At 45.8% G+C, this 20,446-nt stretch overlaps 3 protein-coding genes and 2 pseudogenes across 3 annotated transcripts; 3 read left to right on the forward strand and 2 right to left on the reverse strand.

The window, feature by feature from the left end:
• Positions 1-1,739: 1,739 nt before the first annotated feature.
• LOC136547956 (basic leucine zipper 19-like) lies at positions 1,740-2,872 on the reverse strand. Its single transcript, XM_066539633.1, has 2 exons — positions 2,736-2,872; positions 1,740-2,577 (listed from the first exon to the last, which is right to left on the reverse strand). The coding sequence occupies exon 2, from the start codon at positions 2,517-2,519 to the stop codon at positions 1,740-1,742; it is 780 nt and encodes a 259-aa protein (XP_066395730.1). The 5' UTR covers positions 2,520-2,577; positions 2,736-2,872.
• A 171-nt stretch (positions 2,873-3,043) lies between these two features.
• Positions 3,044-5,162, forward strand: LOC136550842 (uncharacterized). The gene is made up of 2 exons (XM_066542435.1): positions 3,044-4,556; positions 4,952-5,162. The coding sequence occupies exons 1-2, from the start codon at positions 3,422-3,424 to the stop codon at positions 4,981-4,983; spliced, it is 1,167 nt and encodes a 388-aa protein (XP_066398532.1). The 5' UTR covers positions 3,044-3,421; the 3' UTR covers positions 4,984-5,162.
• Positions 5,163-8,982: 3,820 nt separating this feature from the next.
• LOC136550843 (probable glutathione S-transferase GSTF1) lies at positions 8,983-11,253 on the reverse strand. The gene is made up of 3 exons (XM_066542436.1): positions 10,972-11,253; positions 10,508-10,556; positions 8,983-9,595 (listed from the first exon to the last, which is right to left on the reverse strand). The coding sequence occupies exons 1-3, from the start codon at positions 11,119-11,121 to the stop codon at positions 9,144-9,146; spliced, it is 651 nt and encodes a 216-aa protein (XP_066398533.1). The 5' UTR covers positions 11,122-11,253; the 3' UTR covers positions 8,983-9,143.
• Positions 11,254-13,288: 2,035 nt separating this feature from the next.
• On the forward strand, positions 13,289-15,364 carry LOC136550844 (uncharacterized; annotated as a pseudogene).
• A 2,964-nt stretch (positions 15,365-18,328) lies between these two features.
• On the forward strand, positions 18,329-20,202 carry LOC136550845 (uncharacterized; annotated as a pseudogene).
• The last annotated feature ends 244 nt before the right edge of the window (positions 20,203-20,446 follow it).

A 20,446-nucleotide genomic window follows, 5' to 3' on the forward strand; every position in this document is an offset into this window, starting at 1 on the left:
ACACAATTCTAGTATGAAAACAGTAGTAATTTACACATAACGATCAATGGATTCTCATAATATTTCCTTCTAGTATATTTTCAGTAATACCTATCTTTCTGTATGTTATATTGTCGTAACCAATCATACAACTTATTTACTATAATAGTTTGTCATCTATTTATGATCACACCATTGTGGTAAGTTCAACTGTGGGAATTTGATCGAAGACGCCATCCTCAATAGGAGCTTAGATATGAGATATTACTGTTCTATATCTTTGTCGACAAAGATCATATATATTTGGATTATTGTAGTACTAGTCTACTTATCAAATATCGATTACTAATGTGTTACACGAAAGCAATGCTTATGTCTCTTATTGTTAGCTAAAGCTCTCTTTAACTGATCTTTTTTGCCATAGTCATGGGATTATTGTAAATCTGCATCCTAAGTATTTTTTATCCTTAGATGACAATTTTTTGCTCTTTTCAGCATGATTGTTTTTAGTTCAAGATTGTACAGTTCCAGATTTTAATGCTTGCTAAATGATCATATTATTTACTACTGCTACTGTTTCAGTTTCAGGTGATGATACTATAGGAGAAATTACCAGGCAACATCTATGTTTTTTAGTTTAGAGAGCTGCCTTTGGCATGGTTGGTTGATATTGTCCCTAATATGACTATCCTCAGGCTCCATTTTGCGTTGCCTTAACATATATTTTTTTTGTTCACGTAAATAAAAACAGATCAATCTTGAGCCAGTAACCAATTATCGTAAATAACATATCGATCTTCCAGTAACCAATTCTGTGTCATGGTAACTATGTCCACCAATTGACGAGCCTGCATGTACATGGTTCAACTATCCTCAATTTTTCTTGCTCCTGCAGATTGAAGCAATTACTTATTTTGCCAGTGACACCTCCATTCTCAGTGATGTTTTCTACTTTTCACCCTTGCAGATTGAAATCGATTTGATCTAGAAACCAGAACTGAACTACAGGAATTAATTCTGGTGTTTACTTAGGCCAAGGTTACAGTAAACTCATTTGTTCTTGTTAATGATTTATCATGTATCTTGGTTAGCTTATAATGTAAATCACTGATGTGTTATTCGTTCTAATGTTCATTCACCACAGGTGCACGAGAAGGGGCCCAAGTTTGGATTAGACCTGCACTTCTACATGCTTTTACCACCCACTGAACGCTGACGAAGCTTCCAGCCGGACCTGAGGCTCACATGGCATGATATTGATCGTCCCAGAGTCGTTCAAAATGAGTGGAGACCTAGTATCATTCTGGTGGAAAATCAATGTAAACATTATAGCTATTTTATGATAAATCAGTGTAAACATTATAGTAACTAGTTATTTGAGACTACTTGACGTATATTTGCCTTGGCTCTCTTCTGTTTATATGTATACCCAATACATTTTAGTATTTGCATATATTCTAGAAAATAATTCTGCAAAAAAAAATCTAGTAAATATATTATCGTAACTACACTTGGTGTGGAAAAGCATAGCTTCTAGGAAATAATTATGTAAAATTCTAGTAAAGATTGTTGCAAAAATTTAGTAATCATTACTTTAACTACTAAGGGTAGAAAGGCATAGATTGTAGTAATCGATTTGCGAGTCAAGTAAATAGATTATCGTAACTAATAAAACGAGGCAGCATAGATTCTAAACAATTTACTTCCTGGACGAATCCACTTTCCATGTGCTCTAATAAAAAAGTAATTTGGAGCAAGAATTACCATAAACGAGGAAGCTTAGTGGATCCAGACTTGTTGCTTCCAATGCATTGGATACTCGCGACATCACAGGCGCCTTGTCCCAACACCTGACCACTGATAGCGCCCTGCATCCCAGGGTTGCAATACATCTGATCATTGCATCTGAAATCACAGGCGTTGGTAACCTGGGCCGCAGCACCACCGAGGAAGCTTCCCTGGTCAACACTAGACACGAGATCGATGTTCTTGACCGCCGCCGCCGGCCTCTGATAGGGAAACGCGCCAATCTCCCCCTCGATCCTACCCCTGATGTCGACGAGCAGGCAGCGAAGCCTGGCCACCTCGGCCTCGAGCGCAGCGTGGCTCTGGAGCTTCTTCATGAGCTGCTGGTTCAGCGCCCGGAGGTGGACCAGCTCCTCCTCGAGCGACGCAGTGTGGGCCTTCTTCTTCTCCCGGTACTTCCTGACGGCGGCGCGGTTCCCCGAGGGGCGCTTCTTGGAGGCGGCGTTGCTGTTGCCGGTGGTGGTATTGTTCTCAGACGGCGACTCGGCGGTCTCCGCGCCGTCGCCGGGCGAGGCGGCGACGACCTTGGTGTGGACGTGGACGCAGGTGTGGGTGTGCGAGAGGTCGTGCACGGGCGGGTTGCAGGTGTGGGTGTGCGTGCAGGCGTGGTGCTCCGTGTCCTTGAGGATCTCGTCGAAGTAGCTGTCCATGGAGCAGCTGCTGGGCGGGTCGGTGCCGAGCGCCGGGCACAGGTACGTGTCCGGGTTGGAGAAATCCAGGTCCCCGTCGTCCATTGCTGCTGCGGCAAGGCGGGCGGGCGGGCGGGCGCTGGGCAGTCAAGGGCACATCCACCTGGGAACATGACAAACCATCGGAAAATTGTAAGTATTAGTGCTCCGTGGCTGCTCCGGAGACAAACGGATTCGAGGCAGCGGCAGGCGAACAGATTCTACCAGAGACAAACGGAACGAGCAAATACGTCGGAGCGAAGAGCGGAAGGGGTTCCTTACCTACCAGCAGCAGCGGGGGAAGGCCAATCCAAGCCCCGGATGGGCGGCGGTTGCGACGACGAGAAGGGGAAAAGGGGCGGAGCGGACGGAGACGAAGGGGAAGAGGAGTGGATGAATCTGGACGGGGACGTGTTGGGCGCGTAGGGCGGCGGAGGGGAATGCCGAGCCGAGCCTACCACCCACCAGCGCTGCCGCGAAGAAGCGAGAAGGCTTCCTCACCGCTGGCCTCCACCTCCTCCACGGTGTTGCCTACACGCACGGGCGAGGGCAGCCTCCAGCCTGCCGCAGCGGAGCGGTGGCCGGAGAGCGCGCGGAGCTACGTACTGCCGGCAGCCAGCCGAACGCAACGTCGGAGGTGGATGGAGGCAGGGACGTTCGGCCCCGCGTGCATGGCGTGGAGGTTCCCAGACGCGGGCGTCGGAGGGAAATGGAGCAGCAGGCGCCGGGGTTCGGATGCCAATGACCGTTCGGATGTCCGCGGGCGCTTAGCCACACCCAAAAAAAAAACAAACTACAAACAAACTGAGATGGACACGCCATTTTGTTTGGGAATAAAAGAAGCAGGTCGGATAGATGCAACTTATCCGGTGCGGTGGGCCTGGACGACGTACGAACCGAACCCAGTTCTACTTCTCCCTCATGTGTGCCTCTTCCAATCGATTCCTCCTCGAGCCGGCTAGTACGCAATGGGGGCAGCGTCGCCGCCGCCGCATGAGCTGGTCGACGACGTCATCTCCGAGATCCTGCTCCGTCTCCCGCCGGACAAGCCCCAGTGGCTCTTCCGCGCCGCCCTCGTCTGTAAGCCATGGCTCCGCCCCCTCTCCGACCCCGCCTTCCTCCGCCGGTACCGCGACTTCCACGGAGCCCCTCCTCTCCTCGGCCTCATCGACGGAGAGAGAGCAATCGACACAGGCCAGGGTCCCCGCTTCGTCCCCACCACAGCAGTGCCCGCCTTGCCCATCCCGGAGCCCGACTCACCCTTTGCGTTTCCCTGGCCCTTCGACTGCCGCCACGGCCGCGTCCTGATCCGCGATCTTGAGAACATGGGTGAGGATTTCCATGTCTGTGACCCAGTTACGGGTGACCGCCATTGCGTACCCCAGCCGGAATTCGAAATCCATTGGAAGGGGTACAACGCCACCGCCGTGCTCTGCGCTGCCGCTGGCTGCCATCACCTCGACTGCCGCGGCGGCCCCTTCTGTGTGGTCATCATGTTCACCGACGACCACTCGGAAACTACCATGTCGGCGGCCATGTACTCATCGGAGTTAGGCAAGTGGAGGGCACCAGTGTCACTCGACACTGCTCCTGATCCGGAGCACCACCGTGGTTATGTGGTGTACCACCGTGGTCCCCTCATTGGAGACGAAATCTACTTCGCACTTCCACAGGCTGCTACAATTGTCAAGTATGACTCGGCCAATAATTTCTTAGCTGTGGTTAACCCCAGGCCACCGACAATGGACGGCGACTTCGTGCTTATGGTGATGGAGGATGGTTCTCTAGGATTTGCTGCCATTGAGGATTCCAGACTTCATCTGTGGTCGATAAGGGTGAGTTCAGAGGGAACTGCGGAATGGGTACGATGCAGGGTTATTGTTCTGGAGAAAATGATACCCATGGCGTATGCATCTGTGGAGGAAAAGATGATCATGGCGTACGCATCTGTGAGTGGCTTCGCGGAGGGTGTGGGCGTCATCTTCATCAGCACGTGTGTCGGGTTGTTCATGATGGAGCTAAAGTCAGAGCGAGTGAGGAAGGTTGACACGTCTGTGTTGTTATTACCGCACTTCCTATCCTACATGAGCTTCTACACTCCTGGTATTGTACAGACCTTTCTTATCCTTTGGCCTTCGTTGTCTTTGCAGCTTCGATATGTTTGCTTAGTTGGTTTTGGCTTGTGGATGAACTACTAATTACAATTTATGCAGAGCAAACATAATATATGGCACAGAAAAGCCAAACCTAAATTTTAATATGTCATTGTCTTGGTGCATTGTTAGATACGCATATAAATCTGTTGATCTTGTAATCATCCTACCTTGTTTCAGATTTTTAGAAAAAGAAATTTGATTGTTAATTTCTTGCATATCTTTAAGCTTTTATCTGAAGCTTGTTGTAGTTAAATCTTTGGAATTATTACTACCATAGCTCATTGAAGTGCAAGTGCCGAGTCAGAAGTTGCTTATGAATGCTATGGATGTCATTCTTTTCAGATCGTTTGTTAGGAGAACCCGCTGATCTCTGATGTAACACATCGAAGCAAGACCTTTCATAATGGACGATCCATCATCTTAAGTGTGCTGTTATTGACTACTGAAACGTCCAGTTTTTTTTTTCTTTTTCTGTTGAGCTGTTTAAGTTTGAATGGTGCAAAAGACATTATGATCTATTGTGGTTGTAGACGATCTCTCATTTGCTTGAGCAGTTTTGGTGTAATTTTCAGGCATATTTGATTTAATGTTTGGTTAATGCACCATTCATCTACATGGAACTAAAACTTTCTGTATTGCATACCATAGTCCTTTTCCTGCATATCAATTCCAGATTCAGTTCTAGTTTCAAGTCTTAAAGATGGTTGCCAAGTAGCACTATCTGAACTTTATGAAGGAAACAATAAAAAAGTAGTAGCGTCTGACCTTTTGCGGTTTGTGAATAGATAGAAGAATTTAGTTTGAGATTTCTAAATTTAGATGTTTTACTAGTAAAAACTTGCAAAAATTGTATCTCAACGGTGAGTTTTTTCAAGTTAGTGTGGAGGAGGAAGCAAGACTTGCCTATGGTATATACGTCTTCTATGTGTTTTCTGATAAATTGTTTCTGGTCCTTGAACAATTAATTAGGCATACTGTAATCACTTAATTCTTATTTTCACATATATATTGGCTGCCAGAATACCGATTTGTGCCTAAAAGATAATAGTGCATAACTGCTACTCACAGTATGCCTAATCATTTAAACTTTTGGATTTAGTACAGTATATAGCTCATCAAAGTGTAAACAGTGATTAGAGCGGTTATGAATTAATTCTGTGCATGGTATCTTTCAAGATTATTGTAGTTTGTCACTGTTAGCAAAGACACGCTGATATCTATCTAAGCTGCCTCTTGACAGTCAAAACAGATGAATCCTTCATGTTAAGCCTGTTGTTGTTAGTTTCTGTCAAAGTGTATTTTCTTAAACTATTTCAGTATGAAGTTTCAAGTCATTGATCATTGATCCTGACCATATATCATTGTTAAATCATATCTGAGTTTAATATGATCAAAATTATACATAAAACTAAAATTATATGCAATCTCTTCTGTTTTCTAAGACTAGGTAATCGGTTTGGACCGAGACTTTGGTTTGGTTCAATCGATTTTTATAAACTTCGGTTTTCAAACAACTGATCGGTTGATTACAACAGCAAAAACTGACATAATTGGTTTCGGTTTTTTCGGTTCCACCAAATAAACCGATACTCTGGCAGTGACGCTGGCATAGCTCGGAGCTCGTTGCGGGCTTGTGGCATTGCCACGCTCTGCCTCGGTTGCGCAGATGCGCTGCTAAGGCGTCGACCACGGTCGCGTCCCATGCTGACCGCTACGATCTTGCTAGTCGTGCTGCCTCTGAACCCTGCCCCGTTGCTACGGCAGACACATCTGGCTTCGCCAGCTCCGTGCACCCCACGTTGCCGAAGTGCCAATACAAAGTTGGTTGTCACGCGACCGCCAACACGTTGGCCCCACGCTACCTCCCCCATGCGGCCGTGCCCCCTCCCTACCACTACAGTGCGTAGCTGAGGCAGTGAATGGCGAGCATTATGCACCCTTATGTGTGTGGTGGTGGGTTGGGTCATATTGGGCCATTGGCGCTGTTGATATATAGACTGTTGGCTCCTGTGCTCTGCTGCTCAGTGCTCTCAGGGTCAGTTTTCTTGGTGTTTTGGTTGGTTTGGACCCTGAAACCGAAGCCGACAACCGAAGTCGAACTTCTCGGCAATAAAAACCGAAGCCGAAGCGAAAACCAACACTTTGGCTCGGTTTTGGCTAGGTTTGTTGATCGGTTTTCGACTTAAATGTGCCCACCCTGACCGTTTTCCTTTCAAGAAAAATTATTATGTGGTTTCATGTCTTGAAAGAGGGTTAAGTAGCACTTTCAAACATTTTGGTCATACAATTGGAAACATAGAAAGATCCAAGCGATAGTCTCGATTCAGCATAAAACCATTCTCATCATTATTAAAAGACAAAGAACACCTTCTGGTAGACTTGTATGAAACCTAGAGATGACTCCTGACGTTTTATAAAAAATCTTGGAAACATTGATCGCTTAGTGGGACATGAATATATAACATTGGATATGTCCACAGAAAAGTCGGGTGTTTTAAAGGGGTTGGACACTCAAAATTTTTGAATTGTTGGATCAAAGATCTAACACACCTCTCTTTTGTTCTACCTTTGGTCTCTTTCTTCATCATCTCCACAGCTTGCTCATGGTGTCACTGCACAAAACACCCCTGCCCTGCCCGCTAGCCTCAACTCCGGTGGCTCCTCGCCACCGGCGGATCTACCTCCACCACCACACCAACACCAATGCCGCTTTGCTAGGGCATCACCGTGACTCCTTTGCCCTTACCCTACCCAACAGCTTTCCTCCACCGTCTGGCTAGCGGTGCCACTGCCGCCTTGCCACCCGCCGCTCCTGCCCCCGCGTCCACCACAACCGTTGTTCCGGCCTTCCCAAATTTTTCTTCTAAACCTACCGCAGTCGAAGAAGAAAGGCCACCTAGCCCCAAACCCTAACCAAACTAATCAGGCGACAAGAGCCTGTGAATCGGGACATTGAATGGATGCCCCAAAAATCTGGGTGTTGGATTTCTCCAAAACAACCAATGCCATGTATCATTTCTCACGAAATTGGGTAACATTTGCTTCTTGTGATTTGTTAAGCGAAAAAGAGGTAATGCATATTTTGTATATATGTAAACATGCTAGGGTCACATACTAAGCACCAACTCAGAACATTATATGCTTGGACGAGTTTCGAAAGGAGTTCACATGGAATTTGCACTTGCTTTATTATTTGTTTGGTTCTAGTGGACGACATTGGAAGCAGGTAGCACTGGTTTAGAGCCGCCAACCGTCTGCTCTGAAGCGGTAGCACCGGTTTAGCAGGAGACTGGTTGGGAGGCTCATGAATAAGCGGAGAGTTGACCTTCTTCAGCATGCACCTGGTGAAGCTTTTGAGGCGGCGTGCAGTTGAGCTGTCACTGACATCGACCGTGCAGTCCTCCCGAGACGACGTACAGAACATGTCTACAGCCGCCATAGGCTCGGCCAGACCAAAGGCAGACAGACCGCCCACCTCGACCTGCGAAGGCGCGTCACCTCCTAAGGTTGTCTACGCGGCCTATGGTGGCGTGACCTGAGATCGGCTGTTTTCGAGTGACGGTGGAAGAGTCCGTTACCAACTGAGCGGGGTGGGAGACCATCGTCCAGAAGTGACGCTGGTGCACGTACGAGGCTGCAACCTCCTCCAGCTATGATTGTACTTAGCTTTATGTGTGTTTTCAAGCAACTTGGAATTGGTCAAAGACAACGCCATATATGCACGGGGTAGGCATGGGCACCTCAACTTAGGAATTGTAGCGAGTAGCAGACTTGGAGTCTATTCGTTTGACTGGTTGCCGAAAGGTGCATCTGTGATCATTTTTTTTTTCCAGAATTACACAGTACAATACGGACGTCTAAAATATGTACGCACACTTATCCCTATGAACACATGTACGTAAACCGTACCCCTATGAGTATCTCCGAAAGACTGAGTCGGCAGATCTTGAGATTCACGAAGTCACCACTGACGCCTCGCTGTCGATGGGAACGTTGCCTACCACTAAAAACATAGCGCCATTAAATCATAAAATAAGTCCAGAAAAATATAAACACCCATACCAAATTAAGAACTTAAACCCAAGTGGACATATTCCACCAAAAGAAACCTAACCAACGATCAGTTCGTGCGTCTGTGATCATTTTGACGTACGATTCAAACGATCCAGCACAGGGATTGCATTGCATCGTTGGAGCATTTGGGTCCGTGTCTCTCACCATCGCGCAGATGACGACGTTATGGGAGGTGAACATTCAGCGCGCTGATACCCAAATACTGTATGTACGTAATAAATAAATAGGATAAGTTTAATAGATTCGATCGTTTGGCTAATACTAGTAGTATCTACAAATAATTTGGATATTCCATACATATTTTCGTATATCTGATTGGCAATTACAAAGTACACGAATACATAACACGCATTATCTATAGTAGAGATACAGGGTATTCGATCAAGTCCTTACAAACTGCATGCAAATTCTACATCGTATGCAAATATACGATACGATACAATATATATGATATATATTATTAGTATTTGGGGAACTGGGAGATGACCCTCTGGACTGCTGGCCTGGACAACAAGTCGTGAACCCATGCCTTGACGCTCGGGTAGGAATCCAACACCGATGCAAATGGCGTGGCCATAAAGTGCACCGTGTACGGGAGATGGCTGAGGTCCGCCAGGCTGACGAAGTCCCCTGCCAGGTACTTGTGCTTTGACAGCTGCGCCTCGTACACGTCCAGCACCTTCTTCATCTTCTCCAGGGACTCGTCGATGAGCTTCTGGTCGGGAGTTCCTCCGCTCATCGGCACGACAATCAGCTGGTAGATGATGGGGGCGATGGCAGGGTCGTACTGGTGTGCTTCAACGTCTAGCCAGACGTCGACGAGCGCTGCCTCTGATGTGTTGCCCTCCCTCAGCAGGTTCACCTCCGAAGTCTTGTACTTGCGAAGCACATGCCTCGAAATCGCCCGGGATTCTGGTGGACCACAGAAGCAAATATTTATTTATTTATACATATATATATGCTCATAAATACTCACTCAGTCTCAAAATAAGTGTTTTTTTATTTTTTTCGAGAAGCCAAGTGTTTTTAACTGACTAAATATGTACAAGAAAATATTTAACATCATAATACATAGTTAGTATAATTAGATAGATCGTTGAATCTATTTTCATAATAAACTTATTTGGAGAGATACAAATGTTGCTAACATTTTTTTATAAATCTAATCAAACTTATAAAAGTTTGACTGGCATAAATATCATAGCGACACTTATTTTAGGACGGAGAGTGTACTAGTAGTTATATATATAGCAGCAGCGAAATATTTACTCTCCCTGCAGATGCTGTACTATATATATTTTGGTAGAATTTGGTAAGTACATATGACCCTGAATTTGTACTAGTATTCAAGGAACAACCGTTTGTTGTCCTTGTACTGGTGTAAGAATCTTATCCTTACTTAAGAGAGAAAAGTTTAGCATGTCAAGAAAGAAGACAACTTTTGATAGCCTCATCTGTGTCTCTGACACGTTAGGATTCTACCAAAGTTGATTTGCCACATCTCAAGATTCTTGCCTCCCCTGAATTAATTATGCTAATTGAATCATCATGTCCCAAATTCAAATCCATCAAACCATCCCCTACTCTCTTTTTAACTGTCGTTCTCACTTTCGAGAAGTCAAACGCACTTAACTTTGACCAAATATATTAAAAAAATATTAGTACTTATAAGACATAATTAACATCGTTAGATAGATCGTTGAATCTATTTTCATAACAAACATATTTAAAGATACAAATGTTGCTAGTCAAACTTAAGAAGTTTGACCGATACGAACACTATAATAAGAATAAAAAAGGAACACATGGAGTACTAGGACTCACCAAAGAGCATCAGTTCGCCATCCTGGAAGGCTGGAAGCTGTCCAAAGGGCTGAAAGAAGAAGACTAGTTGTAGAAACTATAATAATTACTTTCTCAGACCGCAAATGATAATTATACTTTCTATAGACAAAAGTTAAGTTTTACAAACATTGGCTAACAATTATTTAGATAAGTTTTGGATATAAAATTTACGTCAATAGATTTATATTTGAAGTGTCTCTGAAATGATACTGATGCTTTAGCAAATGAGAACACACCGTAAGATAAGAAATTAGGAGTCCAAATATATTCTAATTCACTTTGAATTGATCAAAATATGCTTATAATTTTGGAATGGAGGGAGTGAATTACTAATCGATTAAATAGTGAGCAACGCTCGCAGATCATATGAAACCTAGCAACAAAAACATCGAATCCAAAAAAAAAGCAAGAACGGTTATATATAGAGGTGCCTGTACACGTACGTTACGTTGGAGGTGTTGGGGGCTCTTGTGCTCGCCGGTGTTGAAGTCCACGTTGACAATCTCGTACTCCACGCCGACCTCCTCCAAGCTCAGGATTACACGCGTCACGTTCGGGGACAACAGTGGCCCGAATACCTTCACCGGCGCCATGGCTACCAGCTTCAATTCCCTGTGCTCCTCCCAAGATCGATCAGATAGATGCACCAGCTAGCTGGTTCCTCTACCTTTACCTGAATATGTCTTATTTGTAAGGGCGCATGTGTCCAAGTAGTGTAAACTCTTGTGGTCCAAGCAGAAGAAAAGTTGTGGAACTTTGAATTCTGGAGATCATAATATCGTCTTCCGTCCACAATTATTCTTGTGGGTTGAAGAAGAAGAGAGTAGTATAGATACGTTTCCCTTCTTGGACGTCACTTAATGGAGGAATAGTAGGGAGAAGACTAGTCTTCTCACTAAAATTCTTGTCTGACTCGTTCAGCAAAATACCGTGTTTACCTTAAGAAGAGATGCTCTGTACACAACACGTGCCAAGATTCATCCAACGGGAGCTTACGTCACACGCACTAACGCACATGCCCTGTTCGCTTGCACGTACCGGCCGGGGACGGACCAGGAAGGGTTTCTTCAGGGTCCTTCCCCGGGCGTGGAACAACGGTTCAACTCAGAACTGGTACGGACAATGGAAATCTGATTGTTTAATTAAAACAAAGCATTGCGATGGTCCCCACGTATGCTAACGCAATGTAATTTCTGCCTAGTGCTCTGAATGTCAAAGTGAAGAAATTCAACCCCCGCTATCTGTCGGAGTTACCCGTTCCTTAGAATCCACTTACCCATGTGCAAGTGCCATTCATATGGAACCTTTCTGCTCTTTGGCTTTCAAAGATCTCAATTTAATATTTGCTACTACCACCAACATCACTACCAACGACTGCTTAGCCCAGGCTCGTGCCACAGGTTTTATGGCGGTCGCCGCACCCTCCTACTCATCGGGTCATGGCGCTCGCCCAGATGGCCGGGTGTGGATTGTGCGCTTTAGCGCCATTCATTTTCGGGGTTAGTTGATTCAACAGGTCAGTTGTTACACACTCCTTAGCAGATTTCGACTTCCATGACCATCGTCCTGCTCTCTTAATCGATCAGCACCCTTTGTGGGCTCTAGGATAGCGCGCAGTTCGGCACCATAACCCGGCTTCTGGTAAATCCTGCATCGCCACTTCTGCTTACCAAAAATGGCCCACTTGGAGCTGCTGATTCCTTGGCACGGCTCACTAGAGCAGTCGTGTCGCGGCTACCTATTTAAAGTTTGAGAATCCTTGTTGGAATTTATAATTGTATCCCTTCTTGGAATTATAATCCTTATATTATTTTGTATAGAAAAAGGTCCATTCGGCCTATCAACTATCCGAAGTCTAATTTTCCTCCCCAATCTAGACTTTTAAAACCAGCCACGAGGGGTATATCAGATTGCTTTCATAGTTCAGTTGATAAAATGGACTTCTACTCTGGCCTCTTTTTGCTCCATCCGATCCACAACTTGTTCATGGTGTCTCTGCACAAAATGCACCCGCCCCGCCCACCAGCCTTGACTCTGGTGGCTCTTGCCACCGGATCCACATCCATCCCCACCCCCATGCTAACCTATTTTCGCTGGGGTATCGCCACGACTCCCTCACCCTTGCCCTATCCAACCGGCTTCCTCCACCCTAAATTTTTCTTCTAAGCCCGCTGGAGTCAGAGAAGAAAGGTCACCAACCCCAAACCTAAACCAAGCTAATCAGACGACAAGAGCTTGAGTCGATACGTTGAACGGACGTCCAAAAAATCCAGTGTTGGATTGCTCCAAAACAACCTAGTGTCTTTTACCATTTCTCATGACATTGGGTAACATTTGCTTCTTGTAGTTTGTTAAGCAAAAAAAAGGCAATAGTATATGTAAGCATGCTAGGGTCACATACTGAGCACAACACACAGTTGCTTGGAAGAGTTCGAAAGAAGTTCACATGGAATTCATGTTTGCTTTATTTGTTTGGTTCCCGTGGATGGCATGGGCACATTGCAAACTGTTTTTTTAGAAACATATTGCAAACTGTTGGGAATTAGGTTTCAATCTGGCACACGTTTTTGCGTCGAACTCTCTCTGGGAGTTGGAATTTGAGTCAGGAATCAACTCTGGGCCGAGGATAATTTTAGTCAGGCGATCAACTGTGGGCCGATAGATTGGGCCGGTTGCTGAGACGCTGATGCCAGTCATCAGCTACGGACGAGCTGAGCCCATTACTCGACTAGTCGTCTTCTCCAACTCCCCCAGTCCAAATCCTCCGCCGACCACTCCACAAGTGCTCCATGCCGCCGCCGCCGCCTGACCTGGCCGACGACGCCATCTCCGAGATCCTGCTCCGCCTCCCGCCGGACGAGCCCCAGTGGCTCTTCCTCGCCGCCCTTGTCTGCAAGCCATGGCTCCGCACCCTCTCCGACCCCGCCTTCCTCAGCCGGTACCGCGACTTCCACGGTGCCCCTCCTCTCCTCGGCCTCGTCGATGGGGAGGCAACAATCGAAGCATGCGAGAATCCCTGCTTCGTCCCCACGACAGCAGTGCCCGCCTTCTCTATTCCGGAGTCCGACGACGCCCCCTTTGCGTGGACCCAAGACTGCCGCCACGGCCGCGTCCTCCTCAGGATGTTTGGAAACCAGAGTCACTGGCGACCGCCATCGTGTGCCCGAGCCGGAAAGCTGGTGTATCTCCCACAGGTCGGCCGCGGTGTTCTGTGCTGCCGCTGGCTGTGATCACGTCGACTGCCACGGTGGCCCCTTCTGTTTGGTCCTCATGCTCACCGACTACACGAGTCTTATTCCTACCATGTCGGCGGCCATGTACTCGTCGGAGATAGGCGCGTGGAGGGCTCCAGCCACGCTGGACAATGTTCCTGATGTGGCCTACAGCCGTGGTCCCCTCATTGGAGACGAAATCTACTTCGCACATGGAAAGGCTGCTACAATTCTCAAGCATGACTCGGCCAACAATTTACTATCTGTGGTTAAGCCCCAGCCACCAGCAATGCACAGCGGCTTTGCGCTCATGGTGATGGAGGATGATTCTCTGGGCCATGCTGGCATTGAGGATTCCACACTTCATCTTTGGTCGAGAAGAGTGAGTTTAGAGGGAATTGCTGAATGGGTACAATGCAGAGTCATTGATCTGGAGAAAAAGATGCCTATGGCATACCCCAGTGACTTCGCATCAGTGGTTGGCTTCGCAGGGGACGTGGGCATCATCTTCGTCAGCACAGGTGTTGGATTGTTCATGGTGGAGCTCAAGTCAGGGCGAGTGAGGAAGGTTAGCAAGCCCGGGGACTTCTCGAGCGTCATACCCTACATGAGCTTCTACACTCCTGGTATTGTACTAACCCTTGCTCATCCTTTGGCCTTCCTTGTCTTTGCAGCTTCAATATATTTGCTTAGTTGATTCTGGCTTGTGAATGGACTATTAAATGCAATTTAAGCAGAGCAAACAGAATATATGGCACTGAAAAGCCAAACCTAATTTTTACCATGTCGTTGTCTTGGCGCATTGTTAATTGTTAAATACTCATAGAAATCTGTCGATCTAGTGCTTTCATTCTATCTTGTTTCAGTTTTTTTTTAACAGAAATTAACTGTTAATTCGTCCATATCTTGAAGATTTTATCTGGAGCTTGCTGTAGTTAAATCTTTGGAACTATTACTAGCACATAGCTCATTGAAGTGCAAGTGCAGAGTCGGAAGTTGCTTATGAATGTTATGCATGTCATTTTTTCAGATCGTTTGTTAGGAAGACCCACTGATCTCTGATGTGCCACATGGAAGTAAGACATTGCAGAATGGATGATATTGATCCATCATCTAGAGTCTGTTGCTGTTAACTACCAAAACTGCTACTGTCAAGTTTTCTTTTTCTTTTTATGTTGAGAAGTTTAAGTAGTTTGAATGGTGCAAAAGACATCATGATCTGCTCTGGTTGTAGATGATCCATCATCCTGAGTCTGCTGCCGTTCAGCAGTTTTAGTGTAATTAATTTTCAGGAATATTTGATTTACTGTTTGGTTAATATGCAGTTCAGCTACATGGAACTAAAACTTTCTGTACTGCATGCCATAGTCCTTTCTTGAAAATAAATTTCAGATTCAGTGTTAGTTTGGTGTCTTAAAGATGGCTGCCAAGTAGCAATGTCTGAACTTTATGAAACAAAAAAAATATATAGCAGTGTCTGACCTTTTTATACTTACCACTGGAAAACACAAAGATTCTAGTCATAATTTAGTTTCAGAAGAAAACTGTTCCTGTTTGAGTAGATAGAAGAATATCTGTTAGCAGGTATGGAATTCAGATGTTTTACTATTAAAAAATTTGCAAAAGTTGCAACTCAAAGTGGCATGAGCTGCACGAAGATGTAGGTTGAGGAAGGTGAATGGTGCAGATGTTTGTATATTCATTTTGAACTCAAGTTAGGGTGGATGAGGAAGCTAGACTAGCCTGGTGTATACTACCAGCTCTTGCTTATCTGTTATCTTGCATCTTACATCTATGTGCTTTCTCAGTAAATTGTTTCTGGTTCGTGAACAATTATGCATACTGTAAGCATTTAATCGCTATTTTCACATATGTATAGATTGCCAGAATACTTATCTGTGCCTAAATGGTTACAGTGCCCAAGGGTTCACAGTATGCCTAAACATTTAAACTTTTGATTCAGTATAGTATATGGCTCATCAAAGTGTAAACATTGATTGGAGCAGTTGGTTATGAATTCTGTCCGCGGTTTCTTTTCAGATTACTGTAGTTTGTCATTGTTAGCAAAGACTCACTGATACTGTCCGAGCATGCAACTGGAAGTACAAAGATCCAAGCGTCGTCTCAGCCCAAAACCATCTTCATTATTAAATAGACCAAGAACATCTTCTGACAGGTAGGTATGAAACCCAGGAATCCTGACGATTTATGATAATAAAAAAAACTTGGAAAAGATGGCTCAGCGTGACATGAGCTGCATCACGTCGCTGTCTTATGAAGCACTTGTTTCTTATGTAGTTATTCAACTTTTTTTTTGATAACTGGCTTCATTAAATTTCAAGAGCATGTTACACTTAGGAGGCTACAAGGCTTCTTGTTACAGAAAAGCATGCATCCCGAGGAGGGCATGGATCTGAAGTGCTGTGTAGAGTAGAAGTGGAACTGAAACTTATAGCAGTAGCAGTGGACCTGTAAGCCTGATGTGCTAAGGAGTGTGCTGTGGTATTTAGGCTTCTTTGAATTTTGTGAACTCTGAACTGAATTCCCTCCAAGGTTTTCAGGAAGCCTGCTGTGAGGCTTTTTATCTTCCAGTGTGGAGGGTTGGAGAAGCTTGAGGAGTTGTAGAAGTTCGCCTTTGATTGGTTGTCCGTGAAGAATGTTGCATTGGTGAATCCAAGTTGCTGAACTATTGAGGCTGCAAAGTAGTAGTGCAGTAGCTTCTGCCATGAGGACTGAGTCCACTGTAATGTGTGCCGTAGTTATTCAACATAGCGCTCACTCATGTCTGGTTTTCCTTCTGCCTGAAACCCATATTGGTCCTGCTATCTGTAATGCCCCTTTTGGCAACAGCCTTTCATCAGCCGAATGCACTAGTTGACGCAGCATGGAGGTTCCAACTTCCAAGCTAAAAGGGGTTTGAAACGAAAGTAGTTGGCGTGTAATTTTTTTTCTTATTTTTTACATCCTGACAGTGCTAGTGTCTGGACGTCCACGCCAGCACTCCATTTCGTGTGCCCCACGCGGGACCCACATCATCCGAACATCACCAACATCGAGAAAAAGGGGGAGGGGCAGCGCCCGCCTACGGCTCTGGTTCGGAAGGACCCGCGGTGTTCCTTGACCGTGGCGTCGTACCGGATGCCACAGCCGGTGCTGGGAGAAGGAGACACCGAGGCGAGGTAGGAGAAGGCGAGGAGGGGGATGCAACACCTGATCTACTTTTGAAACAACCGGATGAAACACTTGTAACGTCTGAAGACATATGAAATATTTGAAATATACGTCTGAAACACTTAAAAAAAACTTGAAACCAATATAAACATACGCAACAGTTAGATAAAACACTTGCAACGTACTCCCTCTATTATGTATACCAAGCGTGCTCGTGTTTTTTTATTAGACCGTTTTAGCAGACGTGCTCAGTGCTTTAATATGTGATTAATGTAGCAAGTTAATGCATGTATGCATACAAAATGGGCGGTGGCCAATAAAATAGGAAGCATGCATGGAGAGATCCAATGAAAGAACGAGGCATCAGCGGACGTCTTGGTATCTGCATTTAGACTCATCGCACCTGGTAAAAGTGGAACGGAACGGGTACGTGCGAAACATACGTACTTGTAACGTACGTCTGAAAAAAAAAATAGATAAAACATTAGGAACAGAAGCCCAACATACTCCATGCTTAAAAGAATGCAATTCTAAAACAATATCATGTTTTAGTATATCACCTTTGAACAATTACAGATAAAAAAATATAAATATTTATAATATAAAATAAATATTATTAGATTAATTACCAAAATGTATTTTCATAATAAATTAATTTAGAGCCATAAATGTGAATATTATTTACTAGAAACTTGGTCAAACGTGAAGCACGCAACCCATAGTTACATTCTTTTAGGGGATAGAGGTAGTACATGTGCAATCATTACCCATAGTTTTGCACATGTGGTCGATTCTAGGGTCGGAGCCAGCGACGAGCTCGCGAGCACCACCAACACCAGCGATGGTGCGCGAGCGAGCACCACCAGCCAGCCACCAGCACCGGCCTTGGCTCGGGCGGGCGACTGGCGTGCTGGACAGCAGAGAGGCGGAGTGGGCGCACGGTGTTCGATCAAACTTGCTTTTGTTGAGGGAAAAAGGTAACCTTATGGGCTTTGGTAACAGTGGAAGCTGGTTAATGCTCAACTTAGTTTCATGTTGAACTAAAGCTGAATACTTTAGTTTGCCGCATACTGCGCCACCAACTCCAACATTATAGGTTTGGAGTTTGGACGAGCTTTGAAAGTTGTTCACTTTGGATTCATGTCTTCTTTTGTTTGGTTCAATCCTGCATACGTTTTGTGCCGAAGTCTCTTCGGGAGATGGAATTATGGCCTTGCTCGTCTGTGTGGGCCGTTTGCTTTCTTTTTTGAGGAAAATGGGCCCATTGCTAGATGCCAGTCATCAGAGGCCTTCAATCGTTGCTCCAAAAAAAAAAAAAAAATCAGGCCTTCAATCAGGTCCGGACTCCGGACTCCGGACGAACCAACTTGGCCTCTTTTTCCAATCGGCGAATCCCCCGTTCCAAAAATCCCCAATCTTCTGCCCCGAGTCGGTTTGCTCCGCCGACCACTGACTCCACGCCATGGCGGCGCCGCCACGGGAGCTGGTCGACGACGTCATCCCCGAGATCCTCCTCCGCCTCCCGCCGGACGAGCCCAAGTGGCTCTTCCGCGCGGCCCTCGCCTGCAAGCCGTGGCTCCGCACCATCTCCGACCTCGCATTCCTCCACCGGTACCGCGCCTTCCACGGAGCCCCTCCCCTCCTCGGGCTCATCGACGTGGACCCACTAACTGACCGGGATCCCCGCTTCATCGCCACCACAGCAATGCCCGCCTTCTCCTTCCCCATTCCGGTGTTCGACGCCATCTCTGCGTGGCGCAACGTCTCTGCGTACCCCCTCGACTGCCGCCACGGCCGCGCCCTGATCCGGAAGTTTGAGAACGGGTGTGAGCATTACCTTGTCTGTGACGCCCGCGGTGTTCTGCGCTGTCACCGGCTGCGAACACCTTGACTGCCACGGCGGTCCCTTCTATGTGGTCTTCATGTTCCGCAACTGGTTATTAGATTCTATCATGTCAGCGACCATTTACTCATCGGAGATGGGCGCCTGGAGCGTGCCAGCCGCACTGGAAGGCATTCTGCCTCTGGAAGACATTGATGATATTAATGCCTACGGGCGTGGTGCACTTATCGGAGATGAAATCTACTTCAAGCTTTCAGGGGATGCTAGGGATGCTGGAATTACCAAGTATGACTGGGGGAAGAATTGCTTGTCTGTGGTTAATTCTCCACCATTGGCGTACAACGGTGGGGTTACCCTCATGGTGATGGAGGACTGTTTTCTTGGGTTCGCTGGCATTGAGCATACCAGTCTTTATCTGTGGTACAGAATGGTGAGTTCAGAGAAGAATGCAGAATGGGTACAGTTCAGAGTCATTGATCTGGAGAAAATGGTGCCTATGGCGAATCCCCGAAACGGAGCACATGTGGTTGGCTTCGCAGAGGGTGTGGGTGTCATCTTCATCACCACAGGTGTTGGATTATTCATGATGGGGCTCAAATCAGGGAGAGTGAAAAAGATTGACAAGCCTAGGCATAACTTAAGCATTCTACAGATTGGCAAGCCTAGGCGCAACTTAAGCATTCTACCCTACATGAGTTTCTACACTCCCGGTATTGTACTAGCCCTTGTTTACATTTTGGCCTCCTTTATCTTTATTTGCATCTTCCATATGTTTGCTTAGGTAGCTGGTTCTGGCTTGTGAATGAACTACTAGTTGCAATGAAAACACACTTTGGTAATTTGTATGTATTAGACCAAACGGAATATATAGCGCTGAAAAGGCAAACGTAATCTTGGTTCTTCAGTCTGGCTTATTAAAGACCAAGCCATTGTATTGGTGTATGCTTACAAATCTGTTGATCTAGCATTGTCATGCTACCTTGTTTCATATTTTTTAAAAAGAAAATATACTGTTAATTTCTTGCATATAGAAGCTTTTGGAATTACAAGTGTTGTGCATTTTAGTTTTTCAGATCGTTGTAGATTGCGATTGCGAGGAGGGCCCGCTGATCTCTGATAGTGCCACATGGAAGTAAGACCTTTCAGAAGTACAGGAGTGGGGGATGACAAATAAAGGGCATACCCAGTGCAGAGAGCTCCCGCTCTGTGCGGGGTCTGGGGAAGGGTGTTAGTGGCAAGCCTTACCCTCGCCTGTGCAATGCGAGGAGACCGCGACTCGAACCCGGGACCTTCCGGTCACAGGTGGTAAGACTCTACCGCTTGCACCAGATTAAAGTTTTAGTTTTGTTTCAGCACACGACCGTCCTCGTGAATATATGAAGGACAACTTTTAACAGGTATGGTCATGTACGGAACTCATGTTTTGCTAGAAACTTAGAAAATGGATGGCTCAGACATGAAGGAGCTCTTTTTTTTTTTAAGGTATCGGGGGGGGGGGGGGGGGGGGGTGCGGGGGAGGTTCCCCACCTGATTTTATTGATTCAGACTGCACAAAGGCAGCTGTGAAAGTTTTGTTAGAAAATTATACATCTTTTGATCTTTGTAATCAGAAAGCACCTATTGTGCTGAACATGTAAAAACACCATGCCAAACATTGAAGCAGCCCTTGTGTTCAGCTGTTGCTATTGAATT

The sequence above is a fragment of the Miscanthus floridulus genome, chromosome 4, assembly GCF_019320115.1.
Source record: "Miscanthus floridulus cultivar M001 chromosome 4, ASM1932011v1, whole genome shotgun sequence".
NCBI classification, from domain to species: Eukaryota; Viridiplantae; Streptophyta; class Magnoliopsida; order Poales; family Poaceae; genus Miscanthus; species Miscanthus floridulus.

Bases quoted from the DNA above. Each gene is read 5' to 3' on its own strand.
- LOC136550842 (XM_066542435.1), top strand. From the start codon at position 3,422: ATGGGGGCAGCGTCGCCGCCGCCGCATGAGCTGGTCGACGACGTCATC. The intron at 4,557-4,951 runs GTATTGTACAGA...CATTCTTTTCAG, and splicing joins CATGAGCTTCTACACTCCTG to ATCGTTTGTTAGGAGAACCC.
- LOC136550843 (XM_066542436.1), bottom strand. From the start codon at position 11,121: ATGGCGCCGGTGAAGGTATTCGGGCCACTGTTGTCCCCGAACGTGACG. The intron at 10,557-10,971 runs GTACGTGTACAG...TTCTTCTTTCAG, and splicing joins CCCAACACCTCCAACGTAAC to CCCTTTGGACAGCTTCCAGC. The intron at 9,596-10,507 runs GTGAGTCCTAGT...GTGGTCCACCAG, and splicing joins TGGCGAACTGATGCTCTTTG to AATCCCGGGCGATTTCGAGG.
- LOC136547956 (XM_066539633.1), bottom strand. From the start codon at position 2,519: ATGGACGACGGGGACCTGGATTTCTCCAACCCGGACACGTACCTGTGC.